This window comes from Palaemon carinicauda, chromosome 19 (genome assembly GCF_036898095.1).
Source record: "Palaemon carinicauda isolate YSFRI2023 chromosome 19, ASM3689809v2, whole genome shotgun sequence".
In the NCBI taxonomy this organism is placed as follows: Eukaryota; Metazoa; Arthropoda; class Malacostraca; order Decapoda; family Palaemonidae; genus Palaemon; species Palaemon carinicauda.
This window is the reverse complement of record NC_090743.1, coordinates 122,613,257-122,636,150: the sequence shown is the minus strand read 5'-3', so window position 1 is coordinate 122,636,150 and position 22,894 is coordinate 122,613,257. Positions and strand designations below refer to the sequence as shown.

The following is a 22,894-nucleotide window of genomic DNA, read 5'->3' as shown; positions in this document are numbered from 1 at the left end:
TATGATAGGAAATATGATTACGTGATACTTCAGCCTAATATACCATTTAAGAAAAGCATGAATGAATAAGCTTTGGTTGAGTCTGCGGATATGACAAATATCGAACAAACTAAACAAAGGAAATGGTTGAAAAGCCATTTTGTGCTTGATGAATTAGTACATCTAGTTAAAAAAAGACTTTCCTTCACCCCTTTCATTTTGCAAATGAAGATCTCAAATTCGACATTTCCAATTATACATCAATATACGTATTCTAAATGTTTATCTTTCTTTGTTATGTATCAGTTTTAAGTGTTTCATAATAGAGTTAAGAATATGCCCTCATGGAATCAACACGACGATCTAAAACATGCCCAAGTTGTCGTGTGCTGCCAAACTGAACTTTTAAAGTAAATTAGCGAAACCATAGTTTAGAATATTTATAATTTTATATAAAAGATGAAATTTGTTTTGAAATGTTTGAAATCACCGTCTTTTAGAATATTTACCATGTTTAATTTCATAAGATTTTATTTTGGTGATTTTTTAAAAATCACCTTAGTCGGTTTCGGACGCTTTGTTTACATGGTTGCTTTCGTGAACCTCAGTTGAAGGAATTACTTGCGAAAATGTCCTGTAACTATGCTGAGGGCCTCAGCAACTACGAAAATAAAGGAAAATTGGGATTACCCGAAGTGAGTGACTGTATATATTATAATTTTTTGATGTCCATAACAATATTTCTTATTTTAGAGGAACACTAGGCAGACTCACGCTTGCCAAGTTTGGTTTTTCCGTAAATGGCAATTCAATTCGCAACGTTTTTATTAATGCAGACACAAGACTCTTAATTTATGTAATGATTGCTGTTTGTTGTAGGAAAAAATCATGGTTTAGTGGGTATTTGAGTCTGCAAATACCCAAGAGAAACTTTAACCTAAGTAACCTTACCGGAGGCAAACGTTAATACAAATGCTTACCTTTTTACCGGCCTAAACGTTTCTAACGTCACTCATGAATGTCCCCGGCAAGGGACAGGACAATACCTAGCAGACAGAATAAATCTCTAAAGACTTAGCTTACATACATCAGCACCTAGGCTAGGACCAGGGAGGGTTAGACAATGGTTGTTGATGTCTGTGGGGAATCCGAAGACGTACAGACTCCCCACTTGTCCCCATCCCTAGTTCACAAAGATTGTGAGGTTACAAGTGCTACTAGAAACCATTGGGCTTGAGCTGGTTTCTGCCCTTTCTCACTGGAGGCTTATGACTGTCCTTCCTCATTGGAGGCCTAAAACTGTCCTTCCTCATAGGAGGGTTAAAACTGTCCCTCCCCATTGGAGGCCTGTAACTGTCCTTTCTCATAGGAGGCCTAAAACTGTCCCTCCTCATTGGAGGCCTATAACTGTCCTTCCTCATAGGAGGCCTAAAACTGTCCCTCCCCATTGGAGGCCTAAAACTGTCCCTCCCCATTGGAGGCCTGTAACTGTCCTTTTTCATAGGAGGCCTAAAACTGTCCCTCCTCATTGGAGGCCTATAACTGTCCTTTCTCATAGGAGGCCTAAAACTGTCCCTCCTCATTGGAGGCCTATAACTGTCCTTCCTCATAGGAGGCCTAAAACTGTCCCTGCCCATTGGAGGCCTAAAACTGTCGCTCCCCATTGGAGGCCTGTAACTGTCCTTTCTCATAGGAGGCCTAAAACTGTCCCTCCTCATTGGAGGCCTATAACTGTCCCTCCCCATTGGAGGCCTGTAACTGTCCTTTCTCATAGGAGGCCTAAAACTGTCCCTCCTCATTGGAGGCCTATAACTGTCCTTCCTCATAGGAGGCCTAAAACTGTCCCTCCTCATTGGAGGCCTAAAACTGTCCTTTCTCATAGGAGGCCTATAACTGTCCTTTCTCATAGGAGGCCTAAAACTGTCCCTCCTCATTGGAGGCCTATAACTGTCCCTCCCCATTGGAGGCCTGTAACTGTCCTTTCTCATAGGAGGCCTAAAACTGTCCCTCCTCATTGGAGGCCTAAAACTGTCCTTCCTCATAAGAGGCCTAAAACTGTCCCTCCCCATTGGAGGCCTGTAACTGTCCTTTCTCATAGGAGGCCTAAAACTGTCCCTCCTCATTGGAGGCCTATAACTGTCCTTTCTCATAGGAGGCCTAAAACTGTCCCTCCTCATTGGAGGCCTATAACTGTCCTTTCTCATAGGAGGCCTAAAACTGTCCCTCCTCATTGGAGGCCTATAACTGTCCTTTCTCAAGGAGGCCTAAAACTGTCCCTCCTCATTGGAGGCCTGTAACTGTCCTTTCTCATAGGAGGCCTAAAACTGTCCCTCCTCATTGGAGGCCTATAACTGTCCTTTCTCATAGGAGGCCTAAAACTGTCCCTCCTCATTGGAGGCCTATAACTGTCCTTTCTCAAGGAGGCCTAAAACTGTCCCTCCTCATTGGAGGCCTGTAACTGTCCTTTCTCGTAGGAGGCCTAAAACTGTCCCTCCTCATTGGAGGCCTGTAACTGTCCTTTCTCATAGGCCTAAAACTGTCCCTCCCCATTTGAGGCCTGTAACTGTCCTTCCTCATAGGAGGCCTAAAACTGTCCCTCCCCATTGGAGGCCTGTAACTGTCCTTCCTCGTAGGAGATCTAAAACTGTCCTTCCTCATTGGAGGCCTAAAACTGTCCTTTCTCATAGGAGGCCTATAACTGTCCTTTCTCATAGGGGGCCTAAAATTGTCCCTCCCCATTGGAGGCCTGTAACTGTCCTTCCTCATAGGAGGCCTAAAACTGTCCTTCCTCATTGGAGGCCTAAAACTGTCCCTCCTCATTGGAGGCCTATAACTGTCCTTCCTCAAGGAGGCCTAAAACTGTCCCTCCCCATTGGAGGCCTGTAACTGTCCTTCCTCATAGGAGGGCTAAAACTGTCCTTCCTCATTGGAGGCCTAAAACTGTCCCTCATTGGAGGCCTATAACTGACCTTTCTCATAGGAGGCCTAAAACTGTCCCTCCTCATTGGAGGCCTATAACTGTCCTTCCTCAAGGAGGCCTAAAACTGTCCCTCCCCATTGGAGGCCTGTAACTGTCCTTCCTCATAGGAGGCCTAAAACTGTCCTTCCTCATTGGAGGCCTAAAACTGTCCCTCCTCATTGGAGGCCTATAACTGTCCTTCCTCAAGGAGGCCTAAAACTGTCCCTCCCCATTGGAGGCCTGTAACTGTCCTTCCTCATAGGAGGGCTAAAACTGTCCTTCCTCATTGGAGGCCTAAAACTGTCCCTCATTGGAGGCCTATAACTGACCTTTCTCATAGGAGGCCTAAAACTGTCCCTCCTCATTGGAGGCCTATAACTGTCCTTCCTCAAGGAGGCCTAAAACTGTCCCTCCCCATTGGAGGCCTGTAACTGTCCTTCCTCATAGGAGGCCTAAAACTGTCCTTCCTCATTGGAGGCCTAAAACTGTCCCTCCTCATTGGAGGCCTATAACTGTCCTTCCTCAAGGAGGCCTAAAACTGTCCCTCCCCATTGGAGGCCTGTAACTGTCCTTCCTCATAGGAGGCCTAAAACTGTCTTTCCTCATTGGAGGCCTAAAACTGTCCCTCCTCATTGGAGGCCTATAACTGTCCTTTCTCATAGGAGGCCTAAAACTGTCCTTCCTCATTGGAGGCTTAAGACTGCCCTCTCTAATTGGAAGCCTAAGACTGCCCCTCCTCATTGGAGGCCTAAGACTGCCCTTCCTCATTGGAGGCCTAAGACTATCCTTCCTTATTGGAGGCCTAAGGCTGCCCTTCCTCATAGGAGGCCTAAGGCTTCCCTTCCTCATGGAGGCCTAAGACTGCCCCTCCTCATTGGAGGCCTAAGACTGCCCCTCCTCATTGGAGGCCTAATACTGTCCTTCCCCATTGGAGGGCCTTGATAATCACTAACCTTCTCTTTTAGTTAAGTAGACCCAATCAAGTATTATAGTATCGCCAAATGGCGCATGGGAGAAGTTATATCTGCGCAAGGAATCTAAATAGTTGCTGATAACACAACAATTTATTATTTTGTTATTGAAGACACATTATGATGAAAACTTCATTATAGGAGTTATTTCCTAACTGTGTCCTATGGTTTGCTTAGTCTAACCTGGAAATCATATGGAAGGACCACCAAATTTTACAATGTTAAGACTTGGGCTGATCTTAAATTAGTTACCATACATTATAGGGTGAATATATGATACAGTACTTTAATTTCTAGCCAAATACATGAACCATATATTTTTCCTAATCGATATCTTATGTTCTATGCATTTTTTTTTACTATGATTATTGGGGCAAACCACCCTTTTCATGAGTTTTTGGACCCCCTTATATAAAGACAATGGTGGGAGGCACCAGTGGGAAACCGGAAAATTTTGACTGGGGAAATGTCATAAATGAGTGATATTTGGCAATAATAATGGTCAGAAATGCAAAATAAGCACAAGATAACCAGTTGGATAGATATACGGTTCATGTATGTGGCTAAAAACAGGACAAAATGTGATTGTTTAACACTGAAGATATGTTAAAGGGTGCAGAACCTAACAAACCCACCTAACCTAATCTAGTAGTTCCCAGGTCACAGCCCCTAGCTGGGGGTTGGGGGCAAGCCCCCCAGACCCCCCTTCCCAGGTCACAAACTAAACGTAAATCACAAACAAATCCTTACATTACTGTATAATAATATAAATCGCAAATAATTCATTACCTTATAATTAGGACCTTTTCTTTTTCTTGGCAATCTCTACGGAAGTAATACAGTAGAAAATGTGCTGGTCTTCTCTAAAAAGTAAGTCAGAATTGCACCTTCGAGGGGTAAGACAATGAGCTTTTAAAAAATATGCATCATTGTTTTGTGTTTTTTTAATTTTGCATGAGTAACAATAGCTATACACTGAACAGAGATAATTTCCATCAAAATTAATTGCCGACATAAATGAAAATATTTAATTTCGAAATAGATTGATATACTTCCCTTACGTTCCCTCTTGGAGACGTCTTTATGTGATGGCGGTGAAGTTGAAACTGAAGGGGAAGGTGGAAAAAATCTCTGTTGTAGAACAATATCTGGGAACTCATGAAGAAGTACTGTACACTACTTGTAAGCTGTTAATAGATTTAAAAATATCACGTGACAGATACGTCATTGTAAATGCACAGAAGGCTCCCCAAACCGATCGGAACCATGCGCAACAAATTCTCTCCAGTCTCCCAGTTGTTAACAATGGACTAAGTGAAAAAACATATTTCACATTTTAATCGACTGATACGTAAGTTGTTATGCTGTAGCCCGTATTAATTATGTAGAGAAAACTTCCAAACTAGCCAGCACCTGTCCATTTCTTATAGGGAATTCTAGTTTTGCTAGTAGTTCAAGTATTATACAGCATAATTACCCTTTATAGTTTTCATCTTCATGATCCATGTAATTTCAAATATATGTCATAAATATGTAAGATAGCCCAGGGAATATATGGAATACTGCACCAGTTGTGACTGATAGGCTATGCACTTTACTGCTTGATATGGATTTATTCAGTATTTGCCACTACAGTTATGGAAATATTATTATTGTTATTATTACTAGCTAAGCTACAACCCTAGTTGGAAAAGCATGATGCTATAAGCCCAAGGGCTCCAACAGGGAAAAATAGCCCAGGGAGGAAGGGAAACATGGAAATAAATAAACTAGAAGAGAAGTAATAACAATCGAAAAAAAATATTTTAAGAACATTAACAACATTAAATTAGATATATCATATATAGACTTTAAAATGTTCATAAAAACAAGATAGAAATAGCGTGCCTGAGTGTACCCTCAAGCAAGAAAACCCTAACCAAAGACAATGGAATACCATGGTACAGAAGTTATGGCACTACCCAAGACTAGAGAACAATTTTTTGAGTTTGGAGTGACCTTCTCTTAGAAGAGCTGCTTACCATAGCTAAAGAGTCTCTTATACCCTTACCAAGAGGAAAGTAGCCACTGAACAATTACAGTGCAGTTGTTAACTCCTTGAGTAATGAAGAGCTGTTTGGTGATCTCAGTGTTGACAGGCGTATGAGGACAGAGGAGAATGTGAAAAGAATAAGTTGATGTATGTCTAGGCAAAGAAAAAATGAGTCATAACCAGAGAAAGGGATCCAATGTAGTACTGTCTGGCCAGTCAAAGGATCCAATAACACTCTAGCGGTAGTATCTCAACGAGTGGCTGGTGCCAACCTACTATACTTTTCAGTCTCTGCTGTTAAGTTCCAATTTGCTTACCTTAAGCTAAATTTGTATTTGATAGGTTAAGAAACCGCAAAATAATTACTGCAAATAAAAGAGTAATTGCCACTCAAGAAGTATAGGCCTACCAAATGTGGTATGAGTATACTAATGATCAGCATGCAAGTCTCGTAAATTTAACTGTTGATCAAATTAAATTTTGCGCTGCTCAAATGTAAACCAACATTTACTGAACCATGACTTCAGTGAAACTGGAATGACTGTTTTAAGCATAACGAGGTAGTAGTAGTAGCTGGTGGCTAGGACCATGAGTCAGGGGCTTACTGCACTTATTGTTCAGTAGCCACTTTCCTCTTGGTAAGGGTAGAAGAGACTCTTTAGCTCTGGTAAGCAGCTCTTCTAGGAGAAGGACACTCCAAAATCAAGCCATTGTTCTCTAGTCTTGGGTAGTGCCATAGCCTCTGTACCATGGTCTTCCACTGTCTTGGATTGGAGTTCTCTTGCTTGAGGGTACACTCAGGCACGCTGTTCTATCTTGTTTTTCTTCCGCTTGTTTTGTGGAAGTTTTGAAGTTTGTGTGGGAGATATTTATTTTTATGTTGTTACTCTTTTTAAAATACAGTATTCTATTTTCCTTTTTTCCTTTCCTCACTGGGCTGTTTTCCCTGTTGGAGCCTCTGGGCTTGTAGCATCCTGCTTTTCCAACTGGGGTTGTGGCTTAGCTAATAATAATAGTAATAATAGTTGTTCAGAAAAAAAATCTGTCCGTGGGCCAAGTGTTTAAGGCCGGTATCTGGATGACACACCATATTCGCGGCCTTTTTCTTACGAGAGAACCCACAAGTTCCTTGACACCCTAATGCTTGGACTTTTAGTGGCTGCTCAGTTAGTTGTGTAATCAGCCCAGCTCCCCTACAGTACAAGGATGCAACTTATCTATGGTAACGTGTAGGTGTAAGTCAGGAATGAGCGGTAGTATGACTGGCTCTTATCCATTCTTGCGTCTCCTCAGGGAGACAAAGCAGTTGAAACATTATATGCTAGTTGGATTAGATGTTGGCGAGTTTTTCGTCAGAGCTCCATCCTCCTTTACCTAGTGGGATGTTGGTGGGTCTTAAGCCCATTATTCTTAACACTGTATTTGTTTAACGGACGTCCCCCCTCAATGGAAAGGGATCTCCAGTTTTGATTGGATACATGTATAAATACAGTATACAACTAAGGACCTATTGATCTTTCATCCATATGAAAGGAGGATATGGGGTGGCAATGGTCCTCGCTTAGCTTCTCAGTACTGTAGATTAAACATTGATCACTTCCAGGGAAGAAATTGAACTTTCCAGTTTGGTTCTAAGGGGACTTCCCACCAGCCAAGCTGTGTGTCTCCCTAATTAAAGGACAGTGGTTAGTATGTTGAATAGGAAAAAATTACAAACTTTTAAAGTCATTTGTATTTTCCATAGCCATAAAAACCTCAATCTTTTAATCCTATGACTAGAGGGGGTTGGGACTCCTCGCCCCAGATCCTCACCAGCTTAACAACCGATTGAAGCTCACTCTATGGTAATTTTCCTAATTAAAGGACGCAGGTTTTTATTGCTAGGAAAACTACAGATTACTTGAAAAATTTTTTCATATCACATTTAAAATATTGGGAATTTTAGAACGTACAGGAAAGGAACAAATTCTGAGCTTTACTATAATATAGAAATTTTTCTTTCAGAAATTTGATACCGCAGAGGAAATTACAAGAAAGGTGCGCTTGTTAGCCGAATGGGTAAAAGCATCAAAGCACACGGTTTTCCACACAGGCGCAGGCATTAGTACTTCTGCTGGTATACCAGACTTTAGGTGGGTAATATTTTCTGTTGTTTAGAAGTATTAGCATTGAATTATTCTAAAGTATTCTCATTGATATTAGTGCTGTAGAAATTCAGGAGTTATCTTATGGCATGGTGCAACTTATCAGACTAATATTGGTTATTTGTTCCGTAACTGGAATACAAACCTATGCTATTTATTAGGGGTTATTACCTTTAGCGAAGCTGAAAGGATGAGCCATTAAAGTTTTAGCAAGGGTTAACTACCCTTTCCGCTAGTTAGCGGGGGTTGGGGGTGACTTTCTACAGCTCCCGCTCACGTACCGGGGATTTAGCTCACTTTGCTTTTGGCTCGTATGGTGTACGGTCGTTCCGTTCTTCATCCTTCGCCTATTTAGACTGCCATTAATGATTTTGTTCGTGTTTTTTCTTTTATGAATGTGTGTGTGTGTGTGTTGAATTCTGTAACCGTGCGTACTTGTCCTGGACTCGAAGGTTGGCCCTGCGGAACCTTCAAGTCGGACTTGGACACCGAATGCCACACCCTTTGTCCCGTCTGCAGAGGTCAACGGTGTGATAGTGGTAACAGGTGTAGTAAGTGTCGGGTGTGGTGTGCCTCCCAGTGGGAAAGGTTTGGTCGACGGCAGAAGAAGTCAAAGCGGGATATTTCTCCTTCGAAGGTTTCTTCGAATGGGGAGAAACCCAAGACCCCTTCTTCCGCTTCCCCTCCTTCCTCCGAAGCTCCTGCTCGTTCGGTCTCTTCCGGGAGACCGTCGAGTAGTAGCGTAGACCTGCTCATCAGCGCCCTCCAATGCTTCAGCGATTTCTCGATCACCGGCGCTTTCCAGTGCATGCTCGCTGGTCTAATTACCAACGTTTGCCAGCTTGCCAGCACACTCAAGCTCGTCAGCGCTCCCCTTCCTGTGCAGCTGCGCTCTCCTCTTCCTAGAGGGAGCGGCCGAGGCTGCAAACGCTAGGAAAGCCATTCCCCTCGCTTGTTCACCAGTGGGGGGATGCCTTCAAAGTTGCTGGGACAGGTGGAAGCAAGTCGGGGCCAAGTCCTGGACAATCTCCGTGATTCGTTCAGGGTATAGCGTCCTGTTCACAACATCTCTCCTTCCCCTTATCATGAATCCAGTGTCAATAGACTCCTTTGCGATGGGATCAGCAAAGGGGCTAGCCCTCCGGGCATAAGTCCAAACCCTGTGAAAGAAGAGCGCTCTCCAAGAGATCCTTAACAAGTCTCCAGACTTCTTTAGTCGACTCTTTCTTGCGAAAAAGGCGTCTGGAGGCTGGAGACCCGTCATTGACCTCTCGGCTCTGAACAAGTTTGTCAAGCAAACTCCGTTGAGCATGGAGATGTCAGACAAGCGGTAAGGCCACAGGACTTCATGTGCACACTGGACCTAAAGGACATGCACTTCCAGATCCCAATTCATCCGTCTTCAAGAAAGTACTTAAGATTTAGCGTAGACAACAGGAAATACCAGTTCAAGGTGCTGTGCTTCGGTTTTTCCACAGCACTTCAAGTCTTCACCAATGTTTTCACCCTAGTATCATCTTGGGCACACAGGATTAGCATCAGTCTCCTTCGTTATCTGGACGACTGGCTAATCATAGCGGACTCTGTGTCAACCCTTCTTCAACACAGACAAACTTCTGAAGCTTTGCCAAGGTCTGGTGATCATAGTAAACCTCGAAGTTCACCCTGCTTCCTATACAGAGACTGGTATACCTAGGCATGATAGTAGACACCAATTTTCACAAAGCCTTTCCATTGGACAACAGGATAGTTAGGATGAGAAAGGTCGCAAGACACTTCCCCAGATGAGAAGAACTTCCAGCCCAGATGTGGTTACGTCTTCTCGAACACCTTTCATCCCTAGCCCGTCTAGTTCCCAATGGTCACCTTAGGATACGATCTTTCCGGTGGCAACTCTAAGATCCCGGTGGAATCAGGCCTTCAACTTCCCGGACATCCTGATCCCCTTACGGACCTTGCATGATGGGTTCAGATGAAAACCTATGAAAGGGAGTGGATCTTCTCGTCCTCTCCCCAGATTTGATGCTGTTCTCGGACGCTTCAAAAAAAAAAAAAAAAAAAAAAAAAAAAAAGTGGGGGGCCCGTGTGCTACACCGCACGACTTCAGGCATCTGATCAGAGTCAGAAGAGTACCTCCACATAAATCTCCTAGAGATGAAGGCCGTCTTTCTGGCCCTTCAACAGTCTCACCAGTTCCTGGTGGGCCACTCAGTGGTGGTGATGAGCGACAACACTACAGTAGTGGCTTACATCAACAAACAAGGAGGTACCTTATCGCAGCCCCTATCCCATTTAGCAGTTGAGATACTGAGATGGGCTGAGATTCACTCGATACCACTATTGACACGCTTCATTCTGGGCAAGAGGAATGTGCTTGCCAACAACCTGAACAGAGCATCTCAGATAGTGAGTACCGATTGGTCTTAGGATTATCTAGTAGCCAACAAAGTCCCGTTCTTTCAGATGAAGATGGTACTCAACAAGTCCAGAACATTAGTCAACCTCTCAGTGACTCATAGCTCCTCTATGGCATCATGCGGAATGGTATCCGGACCTTCTGCAACTTCTGACTGAGTATCCAAGAGAACTTCCTCCACGACACGATCTACTTAAACAACCTCATGCCAACATCTTCCACAAAGCCGTAGCTTTGCTACGACTTCATGCCTGGAGACTATCCAGCATCTAGTCACTCAGAGAGGATTTTGGCAATAAGTTGTGAGCAGGATATCTGGATACCTGCGGAAATCGTCAGCAGCAGTCTACCAGGCAAAGTGGAAAGTCGTCTGTGGTTTGTCGTGGAAGGGGTATCGTCTCCTCTCGATGTCACTATTCCAGTAATAATAGAGTTCCTCGTGTATTTCCATGAGGAGATATGCCTTTCAGTCTCAGCGGTTAAAGGCAATCGCGTAGCCTTAAGCCTAGCCCTGAGACTCAGCGAAATTGATGTTTCCTCATTGCTAGAACTTTCCTTACTCATACGGAGTTACGAATTTCCCTGTCCTCAGTCTGAAGTGAGACCTCCTCCATGGAACAGGATTCGAGTTCTCAGGTCTCTAAAGAAACCTTCCTATGAATCAGGCAACAAATTGCCACCTCACTTGGAAGAAGAAGTTCCTACTAGCTTTGTCTTCAGCCAAGCGAGTTAGTGAACTTCATGGTCTCTTGTATGACATTGCACATTCAAGGGGATTGGGAGAGGTAACATTCGGCATCGTCCCTGAGTTTGTAGCCAAGACTCAGAATCCGGGAGTAGTGGATCTCCGATTAGACTCCTTCCGTTTTACGAGTCTCCACTCTAAGTGATGACCCTGATCATATTTTCCTCTGCCCAATGAGGAGTTTGAAGCTGTACCTCAAGGGAACAGCCGCAGCCCGTCCCCGTGTGTTCGCACTTTTCATCAGCACAGGGAGGAAGAAGAGGAAGGTTCTAAGAACACCATCTCTGCCTGGATTTGCAAGGTCATAGACCATGCCCTGAATCCAGACCCTCCTCCTTCACGTTGCCCCAGAGCCCACCATGTCAGGGGTGAGCTACTGTTGCGTCCCTATACCCTGAGGAGGTGGTATTGGGAAAGTCCTGGTTACAACCGTTTTTTTTTTCCTCAAAGACTCGGAATAACTTGTACCTGGACAGTCACAGTTTTAAACATTTCAACACACTGCTGCGGACTTTGCATAGCAAGGTTTAGCGAGGTGCAGGGACTCCTTATTTTTGGTGCAAAAATATTCAAAATAAGGAGCCCCTGGGTAAAGCCAAAATCCAGTTTGGCAGGGACGTTCACCCTCCTAATGGGTGAGTCACCCCTAATAAATAGCGTAGGTTTGTATTCCAGTTACGGAACAAATGACAAATTCATAGATAATTTGAATTTTTCCTAACAATGCAAACCTTTAGCTATTTATACAAACTTACCCGCCAGCCCTATCCCCTTTGAAGTCCTACCTCCAAGCAAAGTGACCTAAATCACTGGTGTGTGAGTGGGAGCAGTAGCAAGCTACCCCCCTACCCCCACTAACTAGCGGAATGGGTAGTTAACCCTCGCTAAAATTTTAATGGTTCGTCCTTGCAGCTTCGCTAAAAGTAATAAACCCTAATAAATAGCTATAGGTTTGTATCAGGAAAAATACAAATTATCTACGAATTTGTCATTTTGTGGTCTTCAATTATAACTTTGTTGTTCTTTTCTGGTGCATTGTTATTGTTGTTAATTTTTTATATACTGTATATGATTTTCTTTTTCCATCAGGTAAACTACTTCCCTGCCTTTAATATATTAAGTTTTATTGATTAAAAAAGTCTTTATTACATCTGTATGACAATAAGAATGAGAGAATCTGATCTGATTTGGGCACGTTACAGTACTGTACTTACTTTTTATACTGTACTTAAATGAATATCTTATAGATATCGGTGTCATATTTTACAGGGGCCCCAAAGGAGTTTGGACTCTAGAAAAACAAGGATTGAAACCAGATATTAACATATCGTGGGACAATGCACGACCAACTCTGACACACATGGCTATCCTATCTTTAGAACGAGCTGGTAAGTGAACATTTATATCCTTAAGGGGAATGATTGGAGGGATGCAGTGTTTAAAGGATATGCATACAGTAGATACATTAATCCTTAATTTTCAATATTAAACTTACCCGATAATCATGTAGCTGTCAACTCCGTTGCCCGACAGAATTCTATGGAGGGATACGCCAGCTATCACAATACTAGAAGGGGGTGTACTTACCAGCGCCACCTGTGGCCAGGTACTCAAGTACTTCTTGTTGACACCTCCTCAATTATTCCTCTGTCGTGCTTCCGGCAAGACGTTCTGGGATACGCTTATGTTCTTGGAGTATTTTCACGACTTTGGTGAAGTATTTCTCTTTGATTTCGGCTGTCGCTTTACTGGAAACTTCTATATTAGCTTAGTTAGCTTTTGGAATTAATTTGATTAATTCTGGTGACGAAGAGAGTATGAACTCTCTTTCACCTTTAAATGGCCGACCCTTCCCTTAGACGGAAGTGTTGGTGTCTAAGAGAGTATAGACTCTCTTTCTTAATTTTGCTTAACAAAAGTTATAGATTTATTTTATATCTCTCCGCCTCTTATAGGCCTCTTCGATTAACTTCCTTTTATTATAAACTTATTAAAATTAATTTTTATATTTGTTTATATTCGACCTTCCTAATAGTAGGCGGTCTTTTCTTGGTACCGAAGTTAATTAACATTGAGCCCGTCATTTTGGTTTTACCTGTTAACATATTATGCTATTTTAATGTCTTTGAAAGAATTTCTTTGATAGTCTCGTACTGTTTTCAAAGTTGAACTAACGTTTTGTTTTGTCTCTGCAGTTGTTGACGTTCAGAACGTTCAACTTGCGCTCTATCGTTACGATAGAGAAAGAATTTTCACGGTTTCACGTTGCAGTAAGAGTAACCGTGTCTAGCGTTTTGTTCATTCTTTCTTAACTTAATGGTTTTAATCCTAATAAAGGAACTTTTCATTTTGGGAAATATTTCAGTTTTTTCCTTTAACAATAATATGTTTTAACGATATATATGATTGGGCTCTTCTCTCAGGTTCTAAGTCAAGAGAGAGAGAGAGAGAGAGAGAGAGATAGAGACGGAGGGAGAAAGAGGAGGATAAACGTTTCATTCAAGCGAGTAACGTTGTTATCGTTTTTGCTCTTCTCCCTAGTCTCTTTAGGGGAAGAAGGTAAACGTTTCTAGAGTGATCTAGTGTTTAGTCTCTTTCCAGCCACTGAATTATTTATCTTTCATTAGATTTTTCTGTTACATTGTAATTCTGTTTTCGCAATTACTAACTTTTGAGAAAGGATAGAATTGCGTGTTTCAGGTACAAACCACTTAAAGTTTCGAGTTCAGTGAAATAAGTGCAAACAGAAAATCAAAGTGATAAGTGATTAGCGCAAAGTGTGTCAGTGTTGTGCGTGAGGGTACTTCTGTGCGCGCCAGTCGTCCTCCCAGTCCGGGACCTCTTGCAAGCTCCCAAGCCCAGGGGAGAAGCAATGTCGAAGGGCAGAAGGGTTCAGCAGGCCTTGATCGGCGCACAGAAGTATCCTCGGTGGTTGTGGGCGTGTCTTACCGAGACCGTCACTCCCACCCGCAGACGATTGAGCCCTTATTTTGCTCGTCTGCAGAAGAAATTTAGGGGAGAAAACGCTGGTCTCAGGTCTCAAGACCTCTTAAACGTAAAGTCCAGACCTATGCCAGACGTACGAAGTTAGAGTTCAACAACCCGGATGCAGTCATTGGGTTAGCTCTGACTCTCCTCAGTCATCAGTTGAATGCACTCCGCCTAAGAGGAGTAAGGTTCTGCCACAACAGAGCTCGACTGTTAAGGCTTTACCTCAGCCTACTGTAGTTTCTGCCGACCCCAAGTGGACTCTACTACAGTCCATGCAAGCACAGCTTTCGGACTTGATGCGTGAGTGTCGGGCTGAGAGTGTTGCGCCTCCGCCTCCGCCTACACTCCCTCCGCCTGCGCTCGCTCCGCCTGATCGCAGTACCACCTGCCAGGCGTACGATGTTGAGCCACGTTCTGAGTTTGCTGTTCCCAGTGGTGTTCAGCCTCCGCCTTCCTTAAGGCAACCTTTACAATGGGATCAGGAGGATTATACCTCTCTTCCTCCGCCTCCACTTGCTGCTCCACCAGTGATGCAACACTCGGTTGAGGTACAACAACCTCTCCCGTCCATGAGTCAGTCTCCTCAGCTCTCGCTGCAGCGAGCTCAACCCTCCTCAAGGCAAGCACCTCAACACCTTAGCCTTGCGCCTCAGGAGCCTCAACTTGCGAGATTTTTACTGCGTTCTGCGCAGCCACTACCTTTTCGCTCTCAGCTCACACCGCAGGAACCTCAACTCGTTCCTCAGGAACTTGCTACTGCGCATCCGCCAACCACTCAGCAAGCGCAACCCTTGAGTTCAGCCACTCATGCCAGGAGTCAGCCTCCTCCACCCATGCGCCTACCTTCTGCTACTTCCTTTGATCAGCCTTTGCAGACTGAGCCTCAGGTGTTCCCTCAACAGAGTCTTGAAGAGGAAACCACAACTATTGTTGTTCCAGCTCGTTCTGACTCTGCTGTTCAGCATACCTTACCTCCATTTTCAAACCTTATGATAATGGAGGTTATTTGTATTACTTATAAAAATATATTTGTATTCCTGGCAATATATTTTTAACAATATCGCAAAATATGGCAAAAATATGAATCATGAGTTATGAATGTAAGGTATATATTATGTTGATATTAAAACCCCATGCAAGCATGCATAAAGCACTCTAGCACTGGTCATGGAATTTCTGAGAAATGTTAAACGCCATGCACACGCTCTGCTTACCTTACATGCTCTGCTTACAGCATGCTCTGCATACTACATGCTCTGCATACAGCATGCTCTGCATTCAGCATGCTCTGCATACAAAATGCTCTACATACAGCATGCTCTGCATACAGCATGCTCTGCATACAACATGCTCTGCATACAGCATGCTCTGCATTCAGCATGCTCTGCATACAACATGCTCTGCATACAGCATGCTCTGCATTCAGCATGCTCTGCATACAACATGCTCTACATACAGCATGCTCTGCATACAGCATACTCTGCATACAACATGCTCTGCATACCTTACCGCATGCTTCTCAGTCACACATCTTTGGTTGTTGCCAACTCACTAGACTGTCAAGCAGTTTCATAACGTTGCCTTCTAGTCTGCTGCTTTTGCACCAGTGAACCCTCACTGAGAGAACTTAGCTTTTCTAGGATATGGTCCCTGTAGATGAGAAAGTTCTTTTCTCCCTCCTTCTGATATTCCCTTGAGGACTCTGTCATTTGGAGGGAGCCTTTAGCTGCATAGCCTCCTATGGACTTTTATTTAAGCATAACATGCTTCCAGGGAAGGTAATGGTTCCACTTCAGTCGCTAATCCCGTCTGTTACCACACCTGCTCCCATAGACCTTGAGCTGTGTTACAAGACATGCAGTCCAAGCTTAGTCCTTGTTAGAGGATTTTTTGTTTACGGAGTCAATGTGTCACGGGGAAGACGTTCAACAACCAACAGAAGTGACTTGTTGTGACGCAGTGCGGCAACCTCAGCAACCCGATAAGGAGTTTGTCTGTACGACCCAGACAGTCTAGACAGATTCGGGTTGTCACTGTACTTCCTCGCTTGCCCATGATTGACAGTTCACAGACTGTGCAGCAGTACCATGATCTTGTGTCCGGCTCCGTCAGACGACTGGCTTTTAAGAGCTCCCACAAGTCGTCGCTGTCTGGAGATTTTCAAATGGACTATGGATCTGACCAAGGAACTGGGCCTCCTGGTCAATTTTGAGGAGTCTCAGCTCGTCCCATCCCAGACCGTTGTCTCCTTGGGTATGGATCTTCAGAGTCGAGCTTTTCGGACTTTTCCGTCGGCCCCAAGGATCTTCCAAGCCCTAGAATGCATCCAGAGCATGCTGAGAAGGAACCGATGCTCAGTCAGGTAGTGGATGAGTCTAACAGGGACACTTTCATCGCTGGCCCTGTTCATCGTGTTAGGGAGACTCCACCTCCCCCCCCTTCAGTATCATCTAGCTGCTCACTGGATAAAGGACATGACGCTAGAGACGGTCTCAGTTCCTGTTTCCGAAGAGAGGAGGTCTTCTCTCGCGTGGTGTAAGAACAGCTTTCTTCTCAAGGAAGTCTACCTTTGGCTGTTCAGAAACACGACCGCCGTCTCCTCTCGGACGCATCAGACACGGGCTGGGGTGCGACTTTGGACGGACAAGAATGCTCGGGAACATGGAATCAGGAGCAAAGGACACTTCACATCAATTGCAAGGAGTTGTTGGCGGTTATTCTGGCCTTGATAAACTTCAAGTCCCTCCAGCTTAACAAAGTGGTGGAGGTGGACTCTGACAACACCACAGCCCTGGCTTACATCTTCAAGCAGGGAGGGACTCTTTCGTGGAAGTTGTTCTAGATCGCAAGGGACCTACTCATCTGGTCTAAAGATCGAAAGCTAACTGGTAACGAGGTTCATTCAGGGCGGTATGAATGTCATGGCAGATCACCTCAGACGGAAGGGTCAGGTCATCCCCACAGAGTGGACCCTTCTCAAGAATGTTTGCAGCAGACTTTGGGCCCTGTGGGGTCAGCCAACCATAGATCTGTTCACTACCTCGATAACCTAGAGACTCCTGTTGTATTGTTCTCCGATTCCAGACCCAGCAGCAGTTCACGTGGATGCTTTTCTGCTGGATTGGTTCCATCTCGACCTGTATGCATTCCCGCCGTTCAAGATTGTCAACAGGGTACTTCAGAAGTTCTCCTCTCACAAAGGGACACGGCTGACGTTGGTTGGCTCCGCTCTGGCCCGCGAGAGAATGGTTCTTAGAGGTACTGCAATGGCTGGTCGACATTCCCAGGACTCTTCCTCTAAGAGTGAACCTTCTAAGTCTACCTCACGTAAAGAAGGTACACCCAATCCTCCACGCTCTTCGTCTGACTGCCTTCAGACTTTCGAAAGACTCTCAAGAGCTAGGGGCTTTTCGAAGGAGGCAGCCAGAGCGATTGCCAAAGCAAGGAGAACATCCACTCTCAGAATCTATCAGTCTATAGGGGAAGTCTTCCGTAGCTGGTACAAGACCAATGCAGTTTCCTCAACCAGTACCACTGTAACCCAGATTGCTGACTTCCTGTTATATCTAAGGAAAGTAAGATCCCTTTCAGCTCCTACGATCAAGGGTTACAGAAGTATGTTGGCAGCGGTTTTCCGCCACAGAGGCTTGGATCTTTCCACCAACAAAGATCTACAGGACCTCCCTAGGTCTTTTGAGACCTCAAAGGAACGTCGGTTGTCCACTCCAGGCTGGAATCTAGACGTGGTCCTAAGGTTCCTTATGTCATCAAGATTTGAACCTCTCCAATCAGCCTCTTTTTAGGACCTCACATTAAAAACTCTTTTCCTCGTGTGCTTGACAACAGCTAAAAGAGTAAGTGAGATCCACGCCTTCAGCAGGATCATTGTTTTCACATCTGAAACGGCTACATGTTCCTTGCAGCTCAGTTTTTGCTAAACGAGCTTCCTTCACGTCCTTGGCCTAAGTCGTTCGAGATCCCAAGCCTGTCCAACTTGGTGGGGAATGATCTGAAGAGAGTACTTTGCCCAGTTAGAGCTCTTAGGTACTATCTAAAAAGGTCTTAACCTTTACAAGGACAATCAGAAGCCTTATAGTGTGCTATCAAGAAACCTTCTTTTCCAAGTTCTAAGAACTCAGTTTCTTACTATTCAGGCTTCTGATTAGAGAAACACATTCTCATCTGAAGGAAGAAGACCTTGCTTTGCTGAAGGTAAGGACACATAAAGTGGGAGCTGTGGCTACTTCAGTGGCCTTCAAACAGAGCCATTCTCTGCAGAGTGTTATGGATGCAACCTATTGGAGAAGCAAGTCAGTGTTCGCATCATTCTATCTCAAAGATGTCCAGTCTCTTTACGAGTACTGCTACACCCTGGGACCATTCGTAGCAACGAATGCAGTAGTAGGCGAGGGCTCAGCCACTACATTCCCATAATCCCATAACCTTTTAACCTTTCTCTTGAATACTTTTTATGGGTTGTACGGTCGGCTAAGAAGCCTTCCACATCCTTGTTGATTTGGCGGGTGGTCAATTCTTTCTTGAGAAGCGCCGAGGTTAAAGGTTGTGATGAGGTCCTTTAGTATGGGTTGCAGCCCTGTATACTTTAGCACCTTTGAGTTGATTCAGCCTCCCAAGAGGAACGCTGCGCTCAGTAAGGAAGACGATCTTATTAAAGGCAGAGTAACGGTTCAAGTCGACTTCCTTACCAGGTACTTATTATTTCATTGTTATTGTGGATAACTGATTATATGAAATACGGGATACTTAGCTATCCTTTAATCTTGTACACTGGTTTTCACCCACCCCCCTGGGTGTGAATCAGCTACATGATTATCGGGTAAGTTTAATATTGAAAAATGTTATTTTTATTAGTAAAATAAATTTTTGAATATACTTACCCGATAATCATGATTTAATCGACCCTCCCTTCCTCCCCATAGAGAACCAGTGGACCGAGGAATAATTGAGGAGGTGTCAACAAGAAGTACTTGAGTACCTGGCCACAGGTGGCGCTGGTAAGTACACCCCCTTCTAGTATTGTGATAGCTGGCGTATCCCTCCATAGAATTCTGTCGGGCAACGGAGTTGACAGCTACATGATTATCGGGTAAGTATATTCAAAAATTTATTTTACTAATAAAAATAACATTTTAATCTACAATTACCATGAACCAGCTTTGGTGCGACTTCATCATAGCAACATTTGTTTGTTCCTACTTGAATACGAACCATTGTTCTTTAATAGCAACAGGACTTCATTCGAAGTTAGAACGGCTGTTTAAACTTATAATGAGGTATAGTTGCTGAAGGGTGGAGAGGAGGCCCCACCCACTCACCAGGTAGAGCAATCCTCAGGCCTGGATCTGGTACCATGGAAGCTGCATCCTTGAGCAGCCTCCAAACATTTTACTGATTTGACCACTGATGAGATGCAGTTTTCCAGGTCTTTCAGTCGAGAAGTCTACAGTGGCCTGAAGATTGACTTCATGATTTTGATGGACCTGAGGGAAGCATATTTTGGTCTTACAGGAAGTACTGTACCTCTCCTTTATCCTCAGGGCATTAGATACCAGTTCAAACCTCTGAGCTTCAGACTGTCTATCTATTGCCACTGAATATTCACCGTCGCCTGTTGTGGTGCTTACTCGAACAAGATTTGCCTCTTGGGATTTCTCAACAATCTCCCTCTAGGAAGCAGTGCTCCAGGACTGAGACAGATGGCTTTCCTTTTGCCAGGATCTGAGAATCGTGTCCTGTCGGTAAGCCCCGTTTCCGGCTTTAGAGTGGCAACGTCTACTAGGAAATCTTTCGTCGTTGGAGAACTCGTTCTACACAGGTTCCTCCGCTAATGATCGCTCCAGTGTTGATGGAAGTGTCACCGCTCCTTGGATAAGTTTGGGAATAACAGGATCCCTGGAGGTGGGGAGTTAAGTGGAGCTCCCTTGATAAGGATCTCTTCATTCAGCCACTCGTCCCTATCGTCCAGCACTTCCTGTTCCACTGAAACCAAAAGGTAGGAGAATCTCCTACCTTTTGGTTTCAGTGCTGGACGATAGGGCCGAGTGGCTGAATGAAGAGATCCTTATCAAGGGAGCTCCACTTAACTCCCCACCTCCAGGGATCCTGTTATTCCCAAACTTATCCAAGGAGCGGTGAGCTCTCACCTGAGGAATCAGACCACCTCAGCGATGTGGTCCTCGGGAAAACACCTCTTTTCATTGTACTGGAACTCCAAGCATTGCTACTAGCTTTGTAAGCTTTCAACAGAGTTTGATCGGATACCTGGTAGCATCAAAGAATGACAATTCCACTATTGTGACTAAGGTCAGCAATCAATTGTCACCGAAAGGGTGTACTGTTTCACAGACACTTTGCAAGTTGGAAAAGCAGGTACGCATCTGGGCCACAGATAACGTAATAGACAAGCTCAATCGCCGGGGACATGATGTATGATCAGGGGTCCTCCACATCCCTATATGGCAGAAAGGCTTCTTGTTCTTCAAGGATCACTATCAAAGGACCCTTTTCACCTCCCAGTTGATCTAAAGCTTTCAGCTTGCTGTTTTCGAATTTCAGAACTTCTTTCAGTAGGCTGCGCTCCAGTTCTTGGAATGTCGACAACTTTTTAGGACTACTCCCAACACCCCAGGTACGTTCTGGATGCATTAGCCTTTCTGCTCTTTTGGATAAAGAGCAGGTAACTTTGGTGGCTCTTCATTGAGGTACCAGTAAGAACTATCCATACTCACTTCTGCAATTTTCTTCTATTCTACTTTTATTGAAGGAAGCTCCTCTCGGTCTCTTCGTTAGAAATTAGTGTGAAATTGTGTAAAATTAGTTCTGCAGACTATTCTAGTTTTTGTACTACATGTTAATTTATTCAGTTTTCCACAATTTTCTTGCCCTTCCTACTGGCCCTTAGCCTGCCTCTTCCATTTCTACTGTTTTCCTGATCAAATATTCCTCATCTCTTTGGATATAATTTCCAAATCTTCTCAATCGTTGAGTGTTAAGCATCAATTGCAGCTTCTGCACAACAAATCTCACCACCTGTCTCATTCTTTATACAACCTTCCCACCTTGTCTGTTTAGCAAAATATGTAATGAATCCTGGGATCATCTTGCTTATTAAATAAACTGAAACAAAGTTTTCTTGATTCCTGATATCGATATTAAATTAGTTTGTCAAATAACAGAAATTAGTAACCACCTTGTCAACTTACTGTAACCCTTTTCATTGTTACAGGTTATGCGCAGTATGTAGTCACACAGAATATTGATGGCCTTCACTTACGTTCTGGTCTTCAGCGACAGAAATTAGCCGAACTTCATGGTAATATGTTTGTGGATAAATGCAATTATTGTCAGAGGTAAGTGAACTAACACCAAGGAAATCAGCATGTGTTGTATTTGAATTTTTTTCAATTACTGTTAAAGAATTTGGTTACATCTTCTCCTTCAAATATTCCATCATTATAGGTATGCAGTTTTGATGATTCTCGCATTTGTTCTTTGTTTCTTCATCATTATCAGTAGCACTTGCTTGGGAGTAGACTTATTAAATTATCTTAATTTGCTGAATGGAAATAAGTCCTGACTGAAAGAATTTATTTATAAATTGAAGGCTGGAGCTAGGGGAGTTGGTTCGCGTCCGATAAGAGACCAAAGAATAAATGAAAAGTACAGAATGTCCAATATGTGAAGTGTTTCTCTAAAGAATATCGAGTAGTTTTGTTCTTAATGTGGATTACTAATAAGAGTTTGCAGTAGTGAAAGATTTATTGCATCTCTGATTTGTTCCTACACAAAACAAACCCTCGACCACCAATAGAAGTATAGCTTCACAGAAGCTCGAATGGCCGTTAAGTTTTTAATAGGGTAGACGTAGTTGCTTGTTGGATGGGGGTTTGGTTAGGCTCCGCCCACCCGACAGGTAGAGCAACCCCCACTTTTGATTTCTGTCATTGCATTGTGGTGTACTGGCTTACCTTCCCTTGTCCTGCTTTGGCTGTTTAATGCTGTTCGGCTTGTTCTTTTCCTTCAGAATGCCTGGTTACCTTGTTGTGGATTAGTGTCAGCTTATTGGGTAAACATGTAGCTTTGTCTTGGTAAGCCTGGCTGAGGATGCAGTGGGTGAAGTACTCAAAAAAGAATTCTAAGAATTCATTGGCATTGGACTTGGCAACGCCTAAGCTGATGCCATTTCTCCTTTCCAAAATCAGATGGAAAACCCTTTGTGTCTTCTTTGACTTCCTTCGGGGCTGGGTCCCATGGAGGAATTTGCAAGAGGCAAGAGTGTCTTGCCCGGTGATTGTAGAGTTTCTTGAGTGAGACAGGAAAGGTAATTCCCCCTACCTCTCTCTGAAATTACATCCATTGTTGATGACCCTTTTCTGCTACATGTACCTCAATCTTGGTATGCTGTAGCCTTCCATGGGTATTGATGGCACCCCATTAGTGGAGACTTCGCTGCTTGTTCCCTCGTCTTCGCCTGTGCCACCTACAGAGTAAGAACCTTCTTTGTTTGCTGCCTGGAAATCCTCTGTCACCTCTTCTGATCTTGCACCTTCTTCAGTGCCTGTCACCCTTAGGATGATAAAGAAGAAATCACCAAAGCACAGGGCAACTGATTAGTCTGACTCTCCGAAGTCTGTCTA

General features: G+C 43.8%; 1 protein-coding gene across 1 annotated transcript in view; it reads left to right on the top strand.

Moving 5' to 3' along the window:
• Window positions 1-545: 545 nt before the first annotated feature.
• Sirt6 (sirtuin 6) overlaps window positions 546-22,894 on the top strand; it is a 48,931-nt gene continuing 26,582 nt past the window's right edge. Inside the window, exons 1-4 of the mRNA XM_068393865.1 lie at window positions 546-674; window positions 7,946-8,073; window positions 12,516-12,634; window positions 21,484-21,607. Of these exons, the coding sequence (XP_068249966.1) occupies window positions 609-674; window positions 7,946-8,073; window positions 12,516-12,634; window positions 21,484-21,607 (437 nt within the window). The 5' untranslated portion in view covers window positions 546-608. The remainder of the gene's footprint in view (window positions 675-7,945; window positions 8,074-12,515; window positions 12,635-21,483; window positions 21,608-22,894) is intronic.